Raw genomic sequence first — 15,453 nt, 5'->3', positions numbered from 1 at the left:
GAAAGAGATCCAGTGTTATTATTATCAAGAGAGAGGAAGGAGATCCAGTGTTATTATCATCAAGAGAGAGGAAGGAGATCCAGTGTTATTATTATTAAGAGAGAACAGGAAAGAGATCCAGTGTTATTATTATCAAGAGACAGGAAGGAGATCCAGTGTTATTATCATCAAGAGAGAGGAAGGAGATCCAGTGTTATTGTTATCAAGAGAGAACAGGAAGGAGATCCAGTGTTATTATTATCAAGAGAGAACAGGAAGGAGATCCAGTGTCTGATGTCTAAACCTTCAGACTTTTCCTGCCCTTCTTCAGTCATTCAGTCTTTTTCAAGGCTAACAAAATAGGCCTTTGGGGGGAAGTCTTGGTCCTCTATAAACTGAAACATGCATATTCTCTTTTCTGTGTAATTGCATTTCATATGCATCCCCATAAGCATATACTGTAGAAGGTTATGATTTAACTAGAAGTGGTTTAGTTTTTTCTTTAAGAAACATTTGTAATTGATCATAGCAGCTGATAACATCACTTGGGTACAGTTCAGAGCATAATCTGTCGGTCTCTGTTCAGGGTATAAACAGACAGACACTGTAGTGTTAATTTTGTCACCCATTTTTAATTTAGTCTTAGTCTTGTGACGAAATGTCCTTTTTAGTCTTTTTCATATTTAGTCATTCAAATATCATTTTTGTTAGTCAAGTTTTAGTCGACTAAAAGTCTCATCATTTTAGTCTAGTTTTAGTCAAAAGAAAACTAAAGGTATCTTAGTTTTAGTCAGTTTTAGTCAAAACATTTTAGTCCTTTGTAATAAATTATTTCTGATTACCATTTCAGTGAAATAGTGTTTCACACATCTCAATTTTCCAATATTGTGTGTCCACAGGGCTACTCGTCTGTTAGAACTCATTCTGATTTTTGTCAGTCAGTAAGTTAACATGCACAGGTAAGTCGAGCTACAGTTATAGCTCGGCTGGGATTTGACCATAGACAATAAAAGATTTGAATGGACCACTGTCATGATCTTCGTAGACCAGTGTTTCTCAAAGTGTGGTCCGCAAGCTATCCCAAGTGGGTCTTTTTTTTTCTTTTTTTTTTTTAGCTAGGTGGTCCGTGCGTTTCTTTTTTATTGGTTAGTTAAGTGGTCCTTCGTCTGAAAAAGTTTGAGAAACACTGTCGTAGACCCAAGTATTAATGTTTTACTCCGCCACGCTAGATGGCGATATGCGCAACACATTCCCCAAACTCTTCATCTTAGCAGAGAATGTGTGATCTTAGCTAACTTGCTAGCGAACTTTCCATATTAGCTTACTTGCTAGCAAACTTTGCATCATTAGTGTAACTGAAACCATAAGAAGTGGTTTTGTGTGTGTGTGTGTAAGAGTAGCTGTGTTTCATGTTGCGTGGGTTTGTAAAAGTAGTTGTGTTGCGTGTGTGTAAGTGGCAGTTCTGTAGCAGAATGGAGGAAAGAGGTTCTGTGTGTGTGTGTGTGTGCATGTGTGTGTGTGTGGCTTTGTTGCTCATGGTCAGACACGCACTCAATCACTCTCTCTCTCTGTCTCTCACTCACACACACACACCTTGGTGGTGGCGATGCTGTTGACGAAGCTGATCTGCTGGAAGCCCTTCTCACTGAGAGTCAGACACACTTCCCAGCGCTCGTTAACCGACTCGTTAACGACCTTCAAGGTCACGCCCGTCTCGTCCAGCTTGTCCTTCACATACAGGTCCACGTAGCTGCGGAACCCGGTCACCTGCAGGGCCACACAAGGGCAGAATTACACACACAGGCTCAGATCTACACACACACACACACAGACACAGGCTCAGATCTACACACACACACACACAGACACAGGCTCAAATCTACACACACACACAGGCTCAGATCTACACACACACACAGGCTCAGATCTACACACACACACACACACACACACACACACACACACACACAATGGCTCAGATCTACACACACAGGCTCAGATCTACACACACACACACACACAGGCTCAGCAGTTTAGGAGTTTAGGTGTTGTCAAATCTACACACACACACACACACAGGCTCAGATCTACACACACACAGGTTCAGATCTACACACACACACAGGCTCAGATCTACACACACACACACACATAGGCTCAGATCTACACACACACAGGCTCAGATCTACACACACACAGGCTCAGATCTACACACACAGACTCAGATCTACACACACACTCTCACACACACAGGCTCAGATCTACACACACACACACACAGGCTCAGATCTACACACACACAGGCTCAGATCTACACACACACACACACACACAGGCTCAGCAGTTTAGGAGTTTAGGAGTTGTCAAATCTACACACACACACACAGGCTCAGGAGTTTAGGAGTTGTCAAATCTACACACACACACACACAGGCTCAGGACTTTAGGAGTTGTCAAATCTACACACACACACAGGCTCAGGAGTTTAGGAGTTGTCAAATCTACACACACACACAGGCTCAGGAGTTTAGGAGTTGTCTAATCTACACAGGCTCAGGAGTTTAGGAGTTGTCAAATCTACACACACAGGCTCAGCAGTTTAGGAGTTGTCAAATCTACACACACACACACACACACACACACACACACACACACACACAGGCTCAGGAGTTTAGGAATTGTCAAATCTACACACACACACACAGGCTCAGGAGTTTAGGAGTTGTCAAATTTACACACACACACAGGCTCAGGAGTTTAGGAGTTGTCAAATCTACACACACACACAGGCTCAGGAGTTTAGGAGTTGTCAAATCTACACACACACACAGGCTCAGGAGTTTAGGAGTTGTCAAATCTACACACACACACACAGGCTCAGGTGTTGTCAAATCTACACACACACACACAGGCTCAGGAGTTTAGGAGTTGTCAAATCTACACACACACACACACACAGGCTCAGGAGTTTAGGAGTTGTCAAATCTACACAGACACACACACACACACACACACACACACACAGGCTCAGGAGTTTAGGAGTTGTCAAATCTACACACACACACAGGCTCAGGAGTTTAGGAGTTGTCAAATCTCTACACACACACACACACACACACAGGCTCAGGAGTTTAGGAGTTGTCAAATCTACACACACAGGCTCAGGAGTTTAGGAGTTATCAAATCTACACACACACAAAGGCTCAGGAGTTTAGGAGTTGTCAAATCTACACACACAGGCTCAGGAGTTTAGGAGTTATCAAATCTACACACACACAAAGGCTCAGGAGTTTAGGAGTTGTCAAATCTACACACACACACAGGCTCAGGAGTTTAGGAGTTGTCAAATCTACACACACACACAGGCTCAGGAGTTTAGGAGTTGTCAAATCTACACACACACACAGGCTCAGGAGTTTAGGAGTTGTCAAATCTACACACACACACACGCACACAGGCTCAGGAGTTTAGGAGTGGTCATATTTGGCCGTCTTACCGGAAGCTTCTTTCCATTGAGCATGACTTTGACGCCTTTGCAGGAGCCGGCGATGTCATAGGCCCTGCGCGTCAGCAGCGCCACAATGTCCTTGTCCAGCTTCTCCATCTTGAACTTGGACAAATCGGGCTGGAACGTCACGCACGTGAAGTCATCCCCATCAAAGAACTTGATCTTTGGGTCACTGGTCTTTGTCATGTTGTTCTGCCAGGTCTGCGCACGGAGGAGGGGTTAGCATGCTTATGAGTTAGCATTGAGAATCCAGCACCACGTCAATGAAGCAACATCCATCTCTTCCGCAAATTAGAAATCACTGCTAATGGCAAATTAAGTTAATATTTTGTCACATTTGTGAAGAAACAATTCAAGTTCTCACACAACAAAAACCTTAAAAGCCAAAGGTGTATCAAATCAATTTACAAAGCACAGGCCATTAAACAGTGAACCACCTGAACAATGACACCAGTAGAAACTATGATCCCCACACTATACAGTAATATATTGCATATGAATGTATCTAACCCCATAAGTGCACACTATACAGTAATATATTGCATATGAATGTATCTAACCCCATAAGTGCACACTATACAGTAATATATTGCATATGAATGTATCTAACCCCATAAGGAGTTTAATCAAAGTCCTTAGCTGCTACCTAGCTAGCGAACATAACTAGTCGTTCCCATTCACTTTCCGTTTACAGTGCTAACGTTAGCTAGCTAGCTAGCTAGCTAGCTCGGTTAACAGGCAAAATTAAACTATTTATTCTGTGTCCGAAAGAATGTTTCATTGGCGAAGGTGGGGGAGGATTGGGATTGGGCGGGGGGCACCAACAAGGAGCACCCAAGAGCAATAGTGTGCTGTGTATGTGGGGAGAGGGCAGTGTGCAATATGTGTGTTGGAGAAGCTTCCTGATGAAATAATGTGCTGTGTATGTAGTCATGAGTGCTGAGGAGTGAATGAGTGCAAAGTCAGTATAGTGCGAGTTCAGAGTTGGGAAATGTTTGAGAGTGCTGAGGAGTGAATGTGTGCAAAGTCAGTATAGTGCGAGTTCAGAGTTCGGATGGCCTGGGGATAAAAACTTCTCCTGAGTCTCTCAGTTCTGGCTTTGTGACTACATAGGCGTCTTCTTGATTTCAGCAGTAGGAATAATCCATTGTTAGGATGAGAAGAGTCCTTCAGAATCTTTTGGGCTCTTAGGAGTACTCTTCTGGAATAGATATCTTGTAGAGCAGGGAGTTGAGTTCTTATAGTACGTTCAGCTGAGCGCACTACTCTCTGCAGACTACTACAATCTCTAACTGTGGAGTTCCCATACCAGGTGATGATGCTACCAGTTAGAACACTCTCAACCGCTGAAGTGTAGAAGGCCTTCATGATGGATGTAGAAACTTTGAATTTCCTTAGCTGACGAAGGAAGTAGAGTCGTTGTCTGGACTTCTTCAGAACATATTGAGTGTTAACAGTCCATGTTAAGTCTTCAGTAATGTGGACACCAAGGTATTTAAAACTTGTGACTCTCTCTACAGGTTGCCCGCTGATAATTTATTTTATATATATATATATATATATATATATATATATATATATATATATATATATATATATACACACACACACACACAATTATATTAATATGTTGTTAGCTTATTGAGAGAAGTTTATGTTTTGACGAGTCTAGGAGTAGTAACTAGTGCCAGTTTTGATGTGTGACGGCTACCATAGTTGTAAACGAGGCAGCGCTTGAGACGTTGGTTGCTATATAACTCCTAACCACTAGATGGGAGAATTTCTAACACAGGGGGGCTTTAAGATCAACATACAAAAAATGTGGTCCTCCTAGGCCCTACGGTTCTCGAGATATTCACAGAAAACTGTCCGCACCGCCCTACATTCGGGGGGGGGTTCAGTCCGGCGGTGGGGGAGGGGCCGACTGATCAAAATGAAAATCAATGGTTCCGTGTCATTCTTGTGGGACTACATTCTTTGGGCAGCCGTGGCCCACTGGTTAGCACTCTGGACTTGTAACCGGACGGTTGCCGTGGCCCACTGGTTAGCACTCTGGACTTGTAACCGGAGGGTTGCCGGTTCGAGCCCCGACCAGTGGGCCGTGGCTGAAGTGCCCTTGAGCAAGGCACCTAACCCCTCACTGCTCCCCGAGCGCCACCATTGTAGCAGGCAGGTCACTGTGCCGGGATTAGTGTGTGCTTCACCTCACTGTGTGTTCACTGTGTGCTGTTTGTGTTTCACTAATTCATTGATTGGGTTAAATGCAGAGACCAAATTTCCCCTCACGGGATCAAAAAAGTATATATACTTTGTCATGAGCTCTCTCTCTGCCTGGTAACACGTGCTGATTGAAGTCTGATGACCTCCACCTGTTCCTGCTCTGCTCTGCCTCACCCTCGTTACCTACCAGCTGCACTGCATTCACCACTCATCATGCCCTCTATATAAAGCCTTGCTTTTCAGTCCACACTTGTCAGATCGTCTGCAACCAGCACCAGTTACCTGCCTGTTTTTGAAAACGCCTCTGACTCTTTGCCTGTGATCCCGGACCCGCTCGACTACTTCTGTGTTCTCCAGCCCCGGTAATCTTGACCTGCCTTCCGTCCCTCTTCTACGAATACCGCCTAGTCCTTGACTGTACTGCTGCTTCGTTTCAATTGCTGTTGTGTGTGTGTTTCCCCCAGGACTTCCCGGATCACCCAGCTCCTGCCATCGCTGTTCGGCTACTGGGGGAACACACACACGCAGACTCTTGGAACTCCTGTACCCCCCCCGGAACCCCTGAAACCCCCTTAACCCCCAACCCTTAAATAAACTTTTGAACGTGACGCTTTTGTGGTCCTCGTCCTGTTTGGTGTCTGACATACTTATACTTACATGCCCAATAAGTTTTGTGCACAGCGGTCTTTCAATGTCCCGGGAATTGTTGACACAAAATTACTGAAGAAAAAAAAAAATCCGGAAGAAAAACAAATTCCTAGCGGCGGTCATAATAATGTATATGACCCCATCCATAAGTGCACACTATAGTGTAATAACCTGTAATGGTGTATATGACCCCATCCATAAGTGCACACTATAGTGTAATAACCTGTAATGGTGTATATGACCCCATCCATAAGTGCACACTATAGTGTAATAACCTGTAATGGTGTATATGACCCCATCCATAAGTGCACACTATAGTGTAATAACCTGTAATGGTGTATATGACCCCATCCATAAGTGCACACTATAGTGTAATAACCTGTAATGGTGTATATGACCCCATCCATAAGTGCACACTATAGTGTAATAACCTGTAATGGTGTATATGACCCCATCCATAAGTGCACACTATAGTGTAATAACCTGTAATGGTGTATATGACCCCATCCATAAGTGCACAATATAGTGTAATAACCTGTAATAGTGTATATGACCCCATCCATATAAGTGCACACTATAGTGTAATAAGTAAGGGATAATGTATAGAACGCCGGTCATTATGGGGAAAATAAGTCCTGACAGGGCGAACCGGACCCCAACGCGCCAGCGGAGGGGTCTTGTTTCGCCCTGAAGGGACTTATTTTCCCATGATGACCGGCGTTCTATACATTATCCCGCTTATTATATGGCTACTTGCCAAAACGAAAAAATAAACTCCATGATATGTCTCTTTACACTTATTTGTTACCGTTTCGTCGTGGCTTTTGCTGAGTAACAAATAGTTCGCAACACACGCTGAACTTGAATCAAACATTCTTTAGAACACAGCTGATCAACCGTCTGCTTTCACTTTTGAATGAAGTTCCAAGCACAAACTCCGTTGCCATTGACAGCGGTCATTCTTGTTTTCAGAGGTCCTTTCCCAAGAAATAATGACCGCTAGAACTTTCGGAAATCCCATTCAAGTCAATGGAGCATTCTACTTGCATTGTGAAGAGCCGTATAATAACCTGTAATAGTGTATATGTCTACCCCCTAAGGCTATGCCTCTTTATTTGATAACAATAAATTAAGAAATGTTTCCTATTCTGGGAAATGTTTAGTTTCTTTTTCTTTTGGTCCGCGGGTCAATGATGCAGTTTAATTGTGCCGGAAATTATCCGCGGACCAGCAATCTCCTCTTCGAGGAGGCCCTAACCCTGCAGATCATAGACAGAGAAAGCATAGGCCTACTGTATGCTTTAGGTACAGAACAGTTGCATGTCCAGTGTACACGGAGAAGTGTCTTGGAGCAGCCGCAACCCGCAACTCCACTTCCAACGTCATGAATCCTGACAGATAGCCTACGCCCGACACTTCTGCTTTTTATCTGATGGTGGTGGAGTTGACCGGACATCTGAGGCTTCAGACGTTACCAATTTATCATCATCCATCGCGTTTGGCCTCTGTAAAACTTTTAAGGCTAGTCTGCCTGGGCCTGGCCATGTTTGAACCGCCTCACTCATTTGTTCATTGTTTAACATGGATGTTTTAAGTGTGCGCTTCCTATTTGAAATGCAGCATAGACTATGCGTGTTGTTTAATAGCTTTCAAACGGTAGAGCCTGTACATTTAAAAACATAGCCAGAGGACGTATTGCTTTAATATAGGCTTACATTTTAAGGCTTTTTCTCAAATTCAGATTGCGTTAGGGGGCCGGGATTATTAGCCAATTTAAATCGGACAATTTGACCAGAGAGATTTAATTTTGTCGGACATTTCATTTTTTTTTCCGGCCAATGTCCGGTAATTACCGGACAACGGAAACCCTGGACCCCATATAAGTGCACACTATAGTGTAATAAGCTGTAATAGTGTATATGACCCCATATAAGTGTTGCACACTATAGTGTAATAATGTATATGACCCCATCCATATAAGTGCACACTATAGAGTAATAACCTGTAATAGTGTATATGACCCCATCCATATAAGTGCACACTATAGTGTAATAACCTGTAATAGTGTATATGACCCCATATAAGTGTTGCACACATGTAGACGACCCAGGTGAACAGAGCCTGATGCTACTTTATACTCACCCCTGCTCTCACCATTCAGGGTGTTACACAGTTTAGGATTACACATGGCCTACAAACTGAGATGAAGTTCAGGGTGTTACACGTAGCCTACAAACTGAAACAACGTTTTTGTAAACCCATTTCTTTTTCACTCATAACAGAATCAAATACAAAGCTATGGAATATATTCTAGTCTCTTCACCTGTCGTACTTAATTATGCAAAGCCTACATTTTTACATGTTCTCTCACGTTAACTATAGGACCAACACCGTGCAACATTTGTGGCTCTCAACCTGTTTGAAGTTGTAAAAACGTATGCAAAGCCAACAGAACTAAGATAGTCTTCTGGATCTTGGAGTTCTTCTAAATAAGATACACATCTCAGTCATAACCACACACACCTGATCTACGGGACACACCTGATCTACGGGACACACCTGATCTACGGGACACACCTGGACACACCTGATCTACGGGACACACCTGATCTACGGGACACACCTGGACACACCTGATCTACGGGACACACCTGATCTACGGGACACACCTGATCTACGGGACACACCTGGACACACCTGATCTACGGGACACACCTGATCTACGGGACACACCTGGACACACCTGATCTACGGGACACACCTGATCTACGGGACACACCTGTTCTACGGGACACACCTGATCTACGGGACACACCTGATCTACGGGACACACCTGGACACACCTGTTCTACGGGACACACCTGATCTACGGGACACACCTGGACACACCTGTTCTACGGGACGCACCTGGACACACCTGTTCTACGGGACACACCTGGACACACCTGTTCTACGGGACACACCTGGACACACCTGTTCTACGGGACACACCTGATCTACGGGACGCACCTGTTCTACGGGACGCACCTGTTCTACGGGACGCACCTGTTCTACGGGACACACCTGTTCTACGGGACGCACCTGTTTGAAGCTGTGCTTGTACTCTTTGCACGCCGTTTCCACGGTGAACTTGGTGCTGAAGATGTTGCAGAGTTTGGCACCATATCCATTCCTGCCACCTGTTGAGGTGCCACAGAATATCACAAACAAACAAAATACACATAAACACAACTAGATGTACTGCAAAGCGGTACAAAATATGACCGCCACTCAGTCCTGCACATACTCTTCGCAAAAATAAATCACGCTTGTCAATTTGTCTCCATCTCCTATTCCATCCTCTACTCTTGCAACTTTTGTGTATGTAAATTAGTGTGTGCATTTGCTTTTGTGTATATGTGTGCTTCTCTGTGTGTGTGTTTTCGATTGTGAATGTGTGTGTGGGGGTAATGGGGGGTGTGGGTGTGTGTGTGTGTGTGTGTGTGTGTGTGTGTCTGCTTCCCTGCATGTGCTTGTGTGTGTGCCTGTGTGTGTGTGCGTGCAAGCTTGTGTGTGTGTGTGTGCACATGTGCGTGCGTACGTACATATACCTTCATGTCTACTGTGTGTGTATGTGTGCATGTGTGTGTTCACGTATGTGTGTGTGCCTGCATGTGTGTGCATGTATCTTTATGTGTGTGTTTGTGTGTGTTCATGAGTGCGTGTGTGTGTGCATGTGTAGAGTACAGTCACTAAATGTACACATATATTAATTTATTGTATGGTCCCCCATGAACGGAATGGCACCAAACTTGGCATGCATTCAGAGGCTGTCAATGACCCTACACTTCAAATTCTGTGCTGTTTTGAACAGGTCAGCCAGAGATACCTGCGATTACAGATTACAACGCCTCGTTTTTGCTTTTTTATTTTTAACTAGGTGGCGCTATACATCAAATGAGTGGATATAAGATGGGTTGGCATGACCCCTTAAGCCAACATACAAAAAAATGTGGTCCTCCTAGGCCCTACAGTTCTCAAGATATTCACAGAAAACTGTGTCCACCCTACCCTCCTTTCGGGGGGTCCAGTCCACAAATGGGCCGACATCAAAACGAAAAACATGGTTCCGTGTCATCGTTGTGGGGCTACATGCCCACAAAGTTTCGTGCACCAAAGAATCGTTGAGACAAAATGACTAAATGACTAAACTATGTTCCGTGCAGAATGACTAAATGACTAAACTATGTTCCGTGCAGAATGCCGTCTAGTTCTTACCTGTGACCTTCTTCTCGTCGTCGTCATAGTTACTGGAGGTGAGGAGGTGGCCGAAGATGAGGGCAGGGACGTACATTTTCTCCTCTTTGTGTTCAACCACCGGAATGCCCTTCCCGTTGTTCCAGATGGACACTACGTTGGACTCGCTACAGACAGAGAGAGAGGACCAAAACATTACGAATAAATATGTAGACGCACGCACACACACACGTGAGCACATAAAGAGTAAAAACAAGTTCATTCGCATGATTCTAAAGTGTAAATACAGAAACTGATGGGTGAAACATAATCTGAATAAAACTGTCATCACACGTGTAACAGAAATGACGTCTCTCAGTGGCACGCCCGCTTGCTCTCGATTGGAACTTCTCCTCTTGCTCTCTCTGTGTACTTTTTCCAACCTGAAACATGTCATGGACTAAGGCTTGACCAGACATCAGACATCACACACACACACACACACACGGACTAAGGCTTGACCAGACATCAGACATCACACACACACACACACACACATGGACTAAGGCTTGACCAGACATCAGACATCACACACACACACATGGACTAAGGCTTGACCAGACATCAGACATCACACACACATAGTGCTGGGCGGTATGACCAAAAATGTATATCACGGTATTTTTCAAAATTCTTACGGTTTCACTCTCTCTCCTACCTCCTCTCTCTCTCTCTCCTACCTCCTCTCTCTATCTCCTACCTCCTCTCTCTCACGGTATATGACGGTATTTTTTTTTCATGCATAATCAGATGTTCAGCATTTTCTACAGGTTGAGAGAGGAATTGCTGCAGTACATTGACTAAGGATGGTCTATTTTACTGTCATGATGTAGGATAACTCCACACTAGTGGTAATGCAGTTTTGCATGGCCCCAGAAAATGATACTGTTTACAAAGAGCCACTCATGATTCTAATGAAGAATCTAATCAGAATGCAAAGACAATTGCAGTCAAACTACAGAACTTTTACTGTGCAAATTTCACAAACATCTTATATAACCAATAAAACGTATAAAACCAATACAATAAGTAGTGCAACTTGCAATAATTATACTTTTTTGAAAATTATACAATTTAAAATAAAACCTCTCTGCTAATATGCTTACTCTGTCAAATAGGCCTATCAGAAACATGCCTTATTGTTATTGGTTTGCATGACGTTAGTGGTAGGCTAACGTTAACTTCATGTGGATGTAGATGTCTTGTTAGCCTGCCATGAGCTTCGGTTCGGTTCGCTAGGCAAAACATTGACAAAAAAGTTCGTTTTGGGGCACTGATGACGGTCAGGATCATCTCTAACTAGCCAGCTAGAATTGCTCAGTTCATGTCTAACATGCTTTACTTGCTACCTGGATAATTTCAGCGAATATTCTTAAGGTGAGATGAATGATAAGATCATTATACTTCACTCACTGTGTTCGGTGGGTTGCTAACTAACGACATCACCTACTAGCCAGCTAGTTACAGCTGTTGAACAATCTCAATAGAATTTTTGTGACCGTAAATCCCTTTCAATGCAGTATCATTTAACGTTTTTTCCTTAACTAAAGAAACGATTTAAGGTATTCTGTGCAACACCCTTAAATAAACCCCTTATCTAAGGAGAAATTAAGCCTTAAGGGTCATACTTCAGGGGAAAAACTTAAGGTGTTTTGTGTTTACCCTCACTATGCCTGCCTCGCAGTCGCACCATGCGCGCGTGTGAAAAAAGTCCCGTCTGAAACACTGTCGCGCGGCGCAGCGTTCCAAACGTTGTGTAATCAAATACACCGGTATGCCGGTATATTAAAAATTCATATCATAACGAAAATATACACCGGTTTACGGTGTGAACCGGTATACCGCCCAGCACTACACACACACACACACACACACACACACACACACACACACACACACACACACACACAGACTAAGGCTTGACCAGACATCACACACACACACAAACACACACACATGGACTAAGGCTTGACCAGACGTCTCACACACACTCACACACACACACACAAACACATGGACTAAGGCTTGACCAGACATCAGACATCACACACATACACACACACACACACACACACACACACGGACTAAGGCTTGACCAGACGTCTCACTCACACACACACATACACATGGACTAAGGCTTGACCAGACGTGTGTGTGTGTATATGAAAAAGCAGGTATGCCTGGGAATGCTGGAGTCTCTTGGACACAGGGAATTCTGGGAAGCAAAAGGGATTGTGGGAAGAATGTGCTGCTGAGGTGATGGCGTGAGCGGCATGAGATGCAGGTCCTCCACAAGTACCTCATTATCAAGCTGGAGGATTCAACACACACACATTACACACACACACACGCCCCAGCAGGCAGGCAGGTAGGCGCGAACAAGAACACACACACACACACATTACACGCACGCACACATCACACACACACACACACATTACACGCACGCACACAGTGTTGGGTTTCTCAGGCTCCAAAACACACTCCCTCTCAATCTCGTTTATTTCCATATCCTGTCTAGGCCGCACAGACAGCCTTGTTTCATGATAATGAGCACTGTGGTTCACACATACACACACACACACACACTTGTACATACATCTAACTCTAATCACCATGGCTCAGTGACCACAGCTATCTCCCAGGCTGCATAACATACTCTTACAATGAGTGAGAGAGCGCCTGTGTGTGTGTGTGTGTAGCGGGGATCTTATCTTGGGTGACACATTAGCACACAGCAGCTTCACTGCGGCAAAACAGAAAATCCTCTCTCCTGCTTCCCTCGTTCTCTCTCTCTCTCTCTTGCTTCCCTCTCTCTAACCTGCTTCCCTCTCTCTCTTCTGCTTCTCTCTCTCCTGCTTCCCTCTCTCTCCTGCTTCCCTCGTTCTCCATCTCTCTCTCTCTCTTGCTTCCCTCTCTCTAACCTGCTTCCCTCGTTTGCTCTCTCTTCTGCTTCTCTCTCTCTCCTGCTTCCCTCTCTCTCTTCTGCTTCTCTCTCTCCTGCTTCCCTCGTTCTCCATCTCTCTCTCTCCTGCTTCCCTCGTTCTCCATCTCTCTCTCTCTTGCTTCCCTCTCTCTCTTCTGCTTCTCTCTCTCCTGTTTCCCTCGTTCTCCATCTCTCTCTCTCTCTCTCTCTCTCTCTTGCTTCCCTCTCTCTCTCCTGCTTCTCTCTCTCCTGCTTCCCTCGTTCTCCATCTCTCTCTCTCTCTCTTGCTTCCCTCTCTCTCTTCTGCTTCTCTCTCTCCTGCTTCCCTCGTTCTCCATCTCTCTCTCTCTCTTGCTTCCCTCTCTCTCTTCTGCTTCTCTCTTTCCTGCTTCCCTCTCTCTCTTCTGATTCTCTCTCTCCTGCTTCCCTCGTTCTCCATCTCTCTCTCTCTTGCTTCCCTCTCTCTCTTCTGCTTCTCTCTCTAACCTGCTTCCCTCGTTCTCTCTCTCTCTCTCCTGCTTCTCTCTCTCTCTCCTGCTTCTCTCTCTCTCTCTCCTGCTTCCCTCTCTCTCTCTCCTGCTTCCCTCTCTCTCTTCTGCTTCTCTCTCTCCTGCTTCCCTCGTTTTCCATCTCTCTCTTGCTTCCCTCTCTCTAACCTGCTTCCCTCTCTCTCCTGCTTCCCTCGCTCTCTCTTGCTTCCCTCTCTCTAACCTGCTTCCCTCTCTCTCTCTCTCGCTTCTCTCTCTCTCCTGCTTCTCTCTCTCTCTCTCTCTTGCTTCCCTCTCTCTAACCTGCTTCTCTCTCTCTCTCTCTCAAATTCGCTTTATTGGCACGACAAACCATATGATGCATTGCCAAAGCGTTCACAGGAATAATAATAATTAAAGAAAATACTAAATGATATAAACATGTACAAACATTGTTACACTTCGTCACACACACACAGCACGTCACAACCATACAAGACCATTGTCTGTACACGTGCATAGGAAAACCAAGACAGGAGGAGAGGAGGGGGAAACACACAAATCACAAATAAAACAGAATAATGATAATTGTACACAAATATGAATTATGAACTATGGCAATGGAGAAGGGTGTGTGTGTCTGCATGTTTGTGTGGGCATGTGTTCGTGTGTGTGTGTCTGTGTGTGTGTGTATGTATGAGTGTATGTTCATATTTAGGTAGAGTAAGTTTCACATCAGCAGGCCCTTTCATTATGGCAGGAATATACGTATTGAGCGGCAAGGAGGAGGCATTTCTCTTTCTCTCTAGTGAGGAATGGAAGCCTCTCCTCATCGCTCGCTTGCAGGAATTCAGGGAGGACATTTGTCATCTTTTCAAAATAAGTTCTCCTAATGTTAACATATTTTGTGCACTGTGTCAGGAAGTGTATCTCTGTCTCTACTGTGTTTAGGTCACAGTGGTGGCACAGTCTAGTGTCTTTCGGCAGCCATGTTTGTCTGTGCCTTCCCACTTCTATTGCCAGGCTATGTTCACTGAGTCTGTACTTTGTCAGTGTGGTTCTCAGGTTTTTGTCTTGAATGTGTGTCAGGTAGGGTGCTAGCTGATATTCTCTGTTTAAGGCCAAATAGAATTGCATTTTACTTAGATTTTTTGTTTGATTCTTCCAGTGGATTATGTAATTTTTTTAATAGTTTTTGTAATTTGGTTTATCCTAATTTCAGTTGCTTTGTGATTCAGATGCTGCGGTGTCAGTGGGGAATTTGTGTGTGTGGAGTGGTCTGATGAGATCAAACTCAAACTGTGTACTTTTAAGATGAATTTGCAAAACTCTGTATGGAGGGTTTCAATAGGGTGTTTTTCCCATTGATTGAAATCTTGGTTTGTAAGTGGGCCCCACACATCACTACAATAGAGGGCAATTGGTTCAAC

At 44.3% G+C, this 15,453-nt stretch overlaps 1 protein-coding gene and 1 long non-coding RNA gene across 2 annotated transcripts in view; one reads left to right on the top strand and one right to left on the bottom strand.

Moving 5' to 3' along the window:
• top2b (DNA topoisomerase II beta) overlaps positions 1-15,453 on the bottom strand; it is a 67,375-nt gene that overhangs the window by 39,789 nt on the left and 12,133 nt on the right. The window contains 4 exon segments of the mRNA XM_042075774.1: positions 1,573-1,746; positions 3,476-3,688; positions 9,437-9,534; positions 10,613-10,758. Of these exon segments, the coding sequence (XP_041931708.1) occupies positions 1,573-1,746; positions 3,476-3,688; positions 9,437-9,534; positions 10,613-10,758 (631 nt within the window).
• On the top strand, positions 6,877-8,368 carry LOC121695192. The gene is made up of 3 exons (XR_006026039.1): positions 6,877-6,943; positions 7,414-7,415; positions 8,305-8,368. It is a non-coding gene; the product is annotated as an uncharacterized LOC121695192 (long non-coding RNA).

This window comes from Alosa sapidissima, chromosome 21 (assembly GCF_018492685.1).
Source record: "Alosa sapidissima isolate fAloSap1 chromosome 21, fAloSap1.pri, whole genome shotgun sequence".
NCBI classification, from domain to species: Eukaryota; Metazoa; Chordata; class Actinopteri; order Clupeiformes; family Clupeidae; genus Alosa; species Alosa sapidissima.
This window is presented reverse-complemented; position numbering and strand designations above follow the sequence as displayed.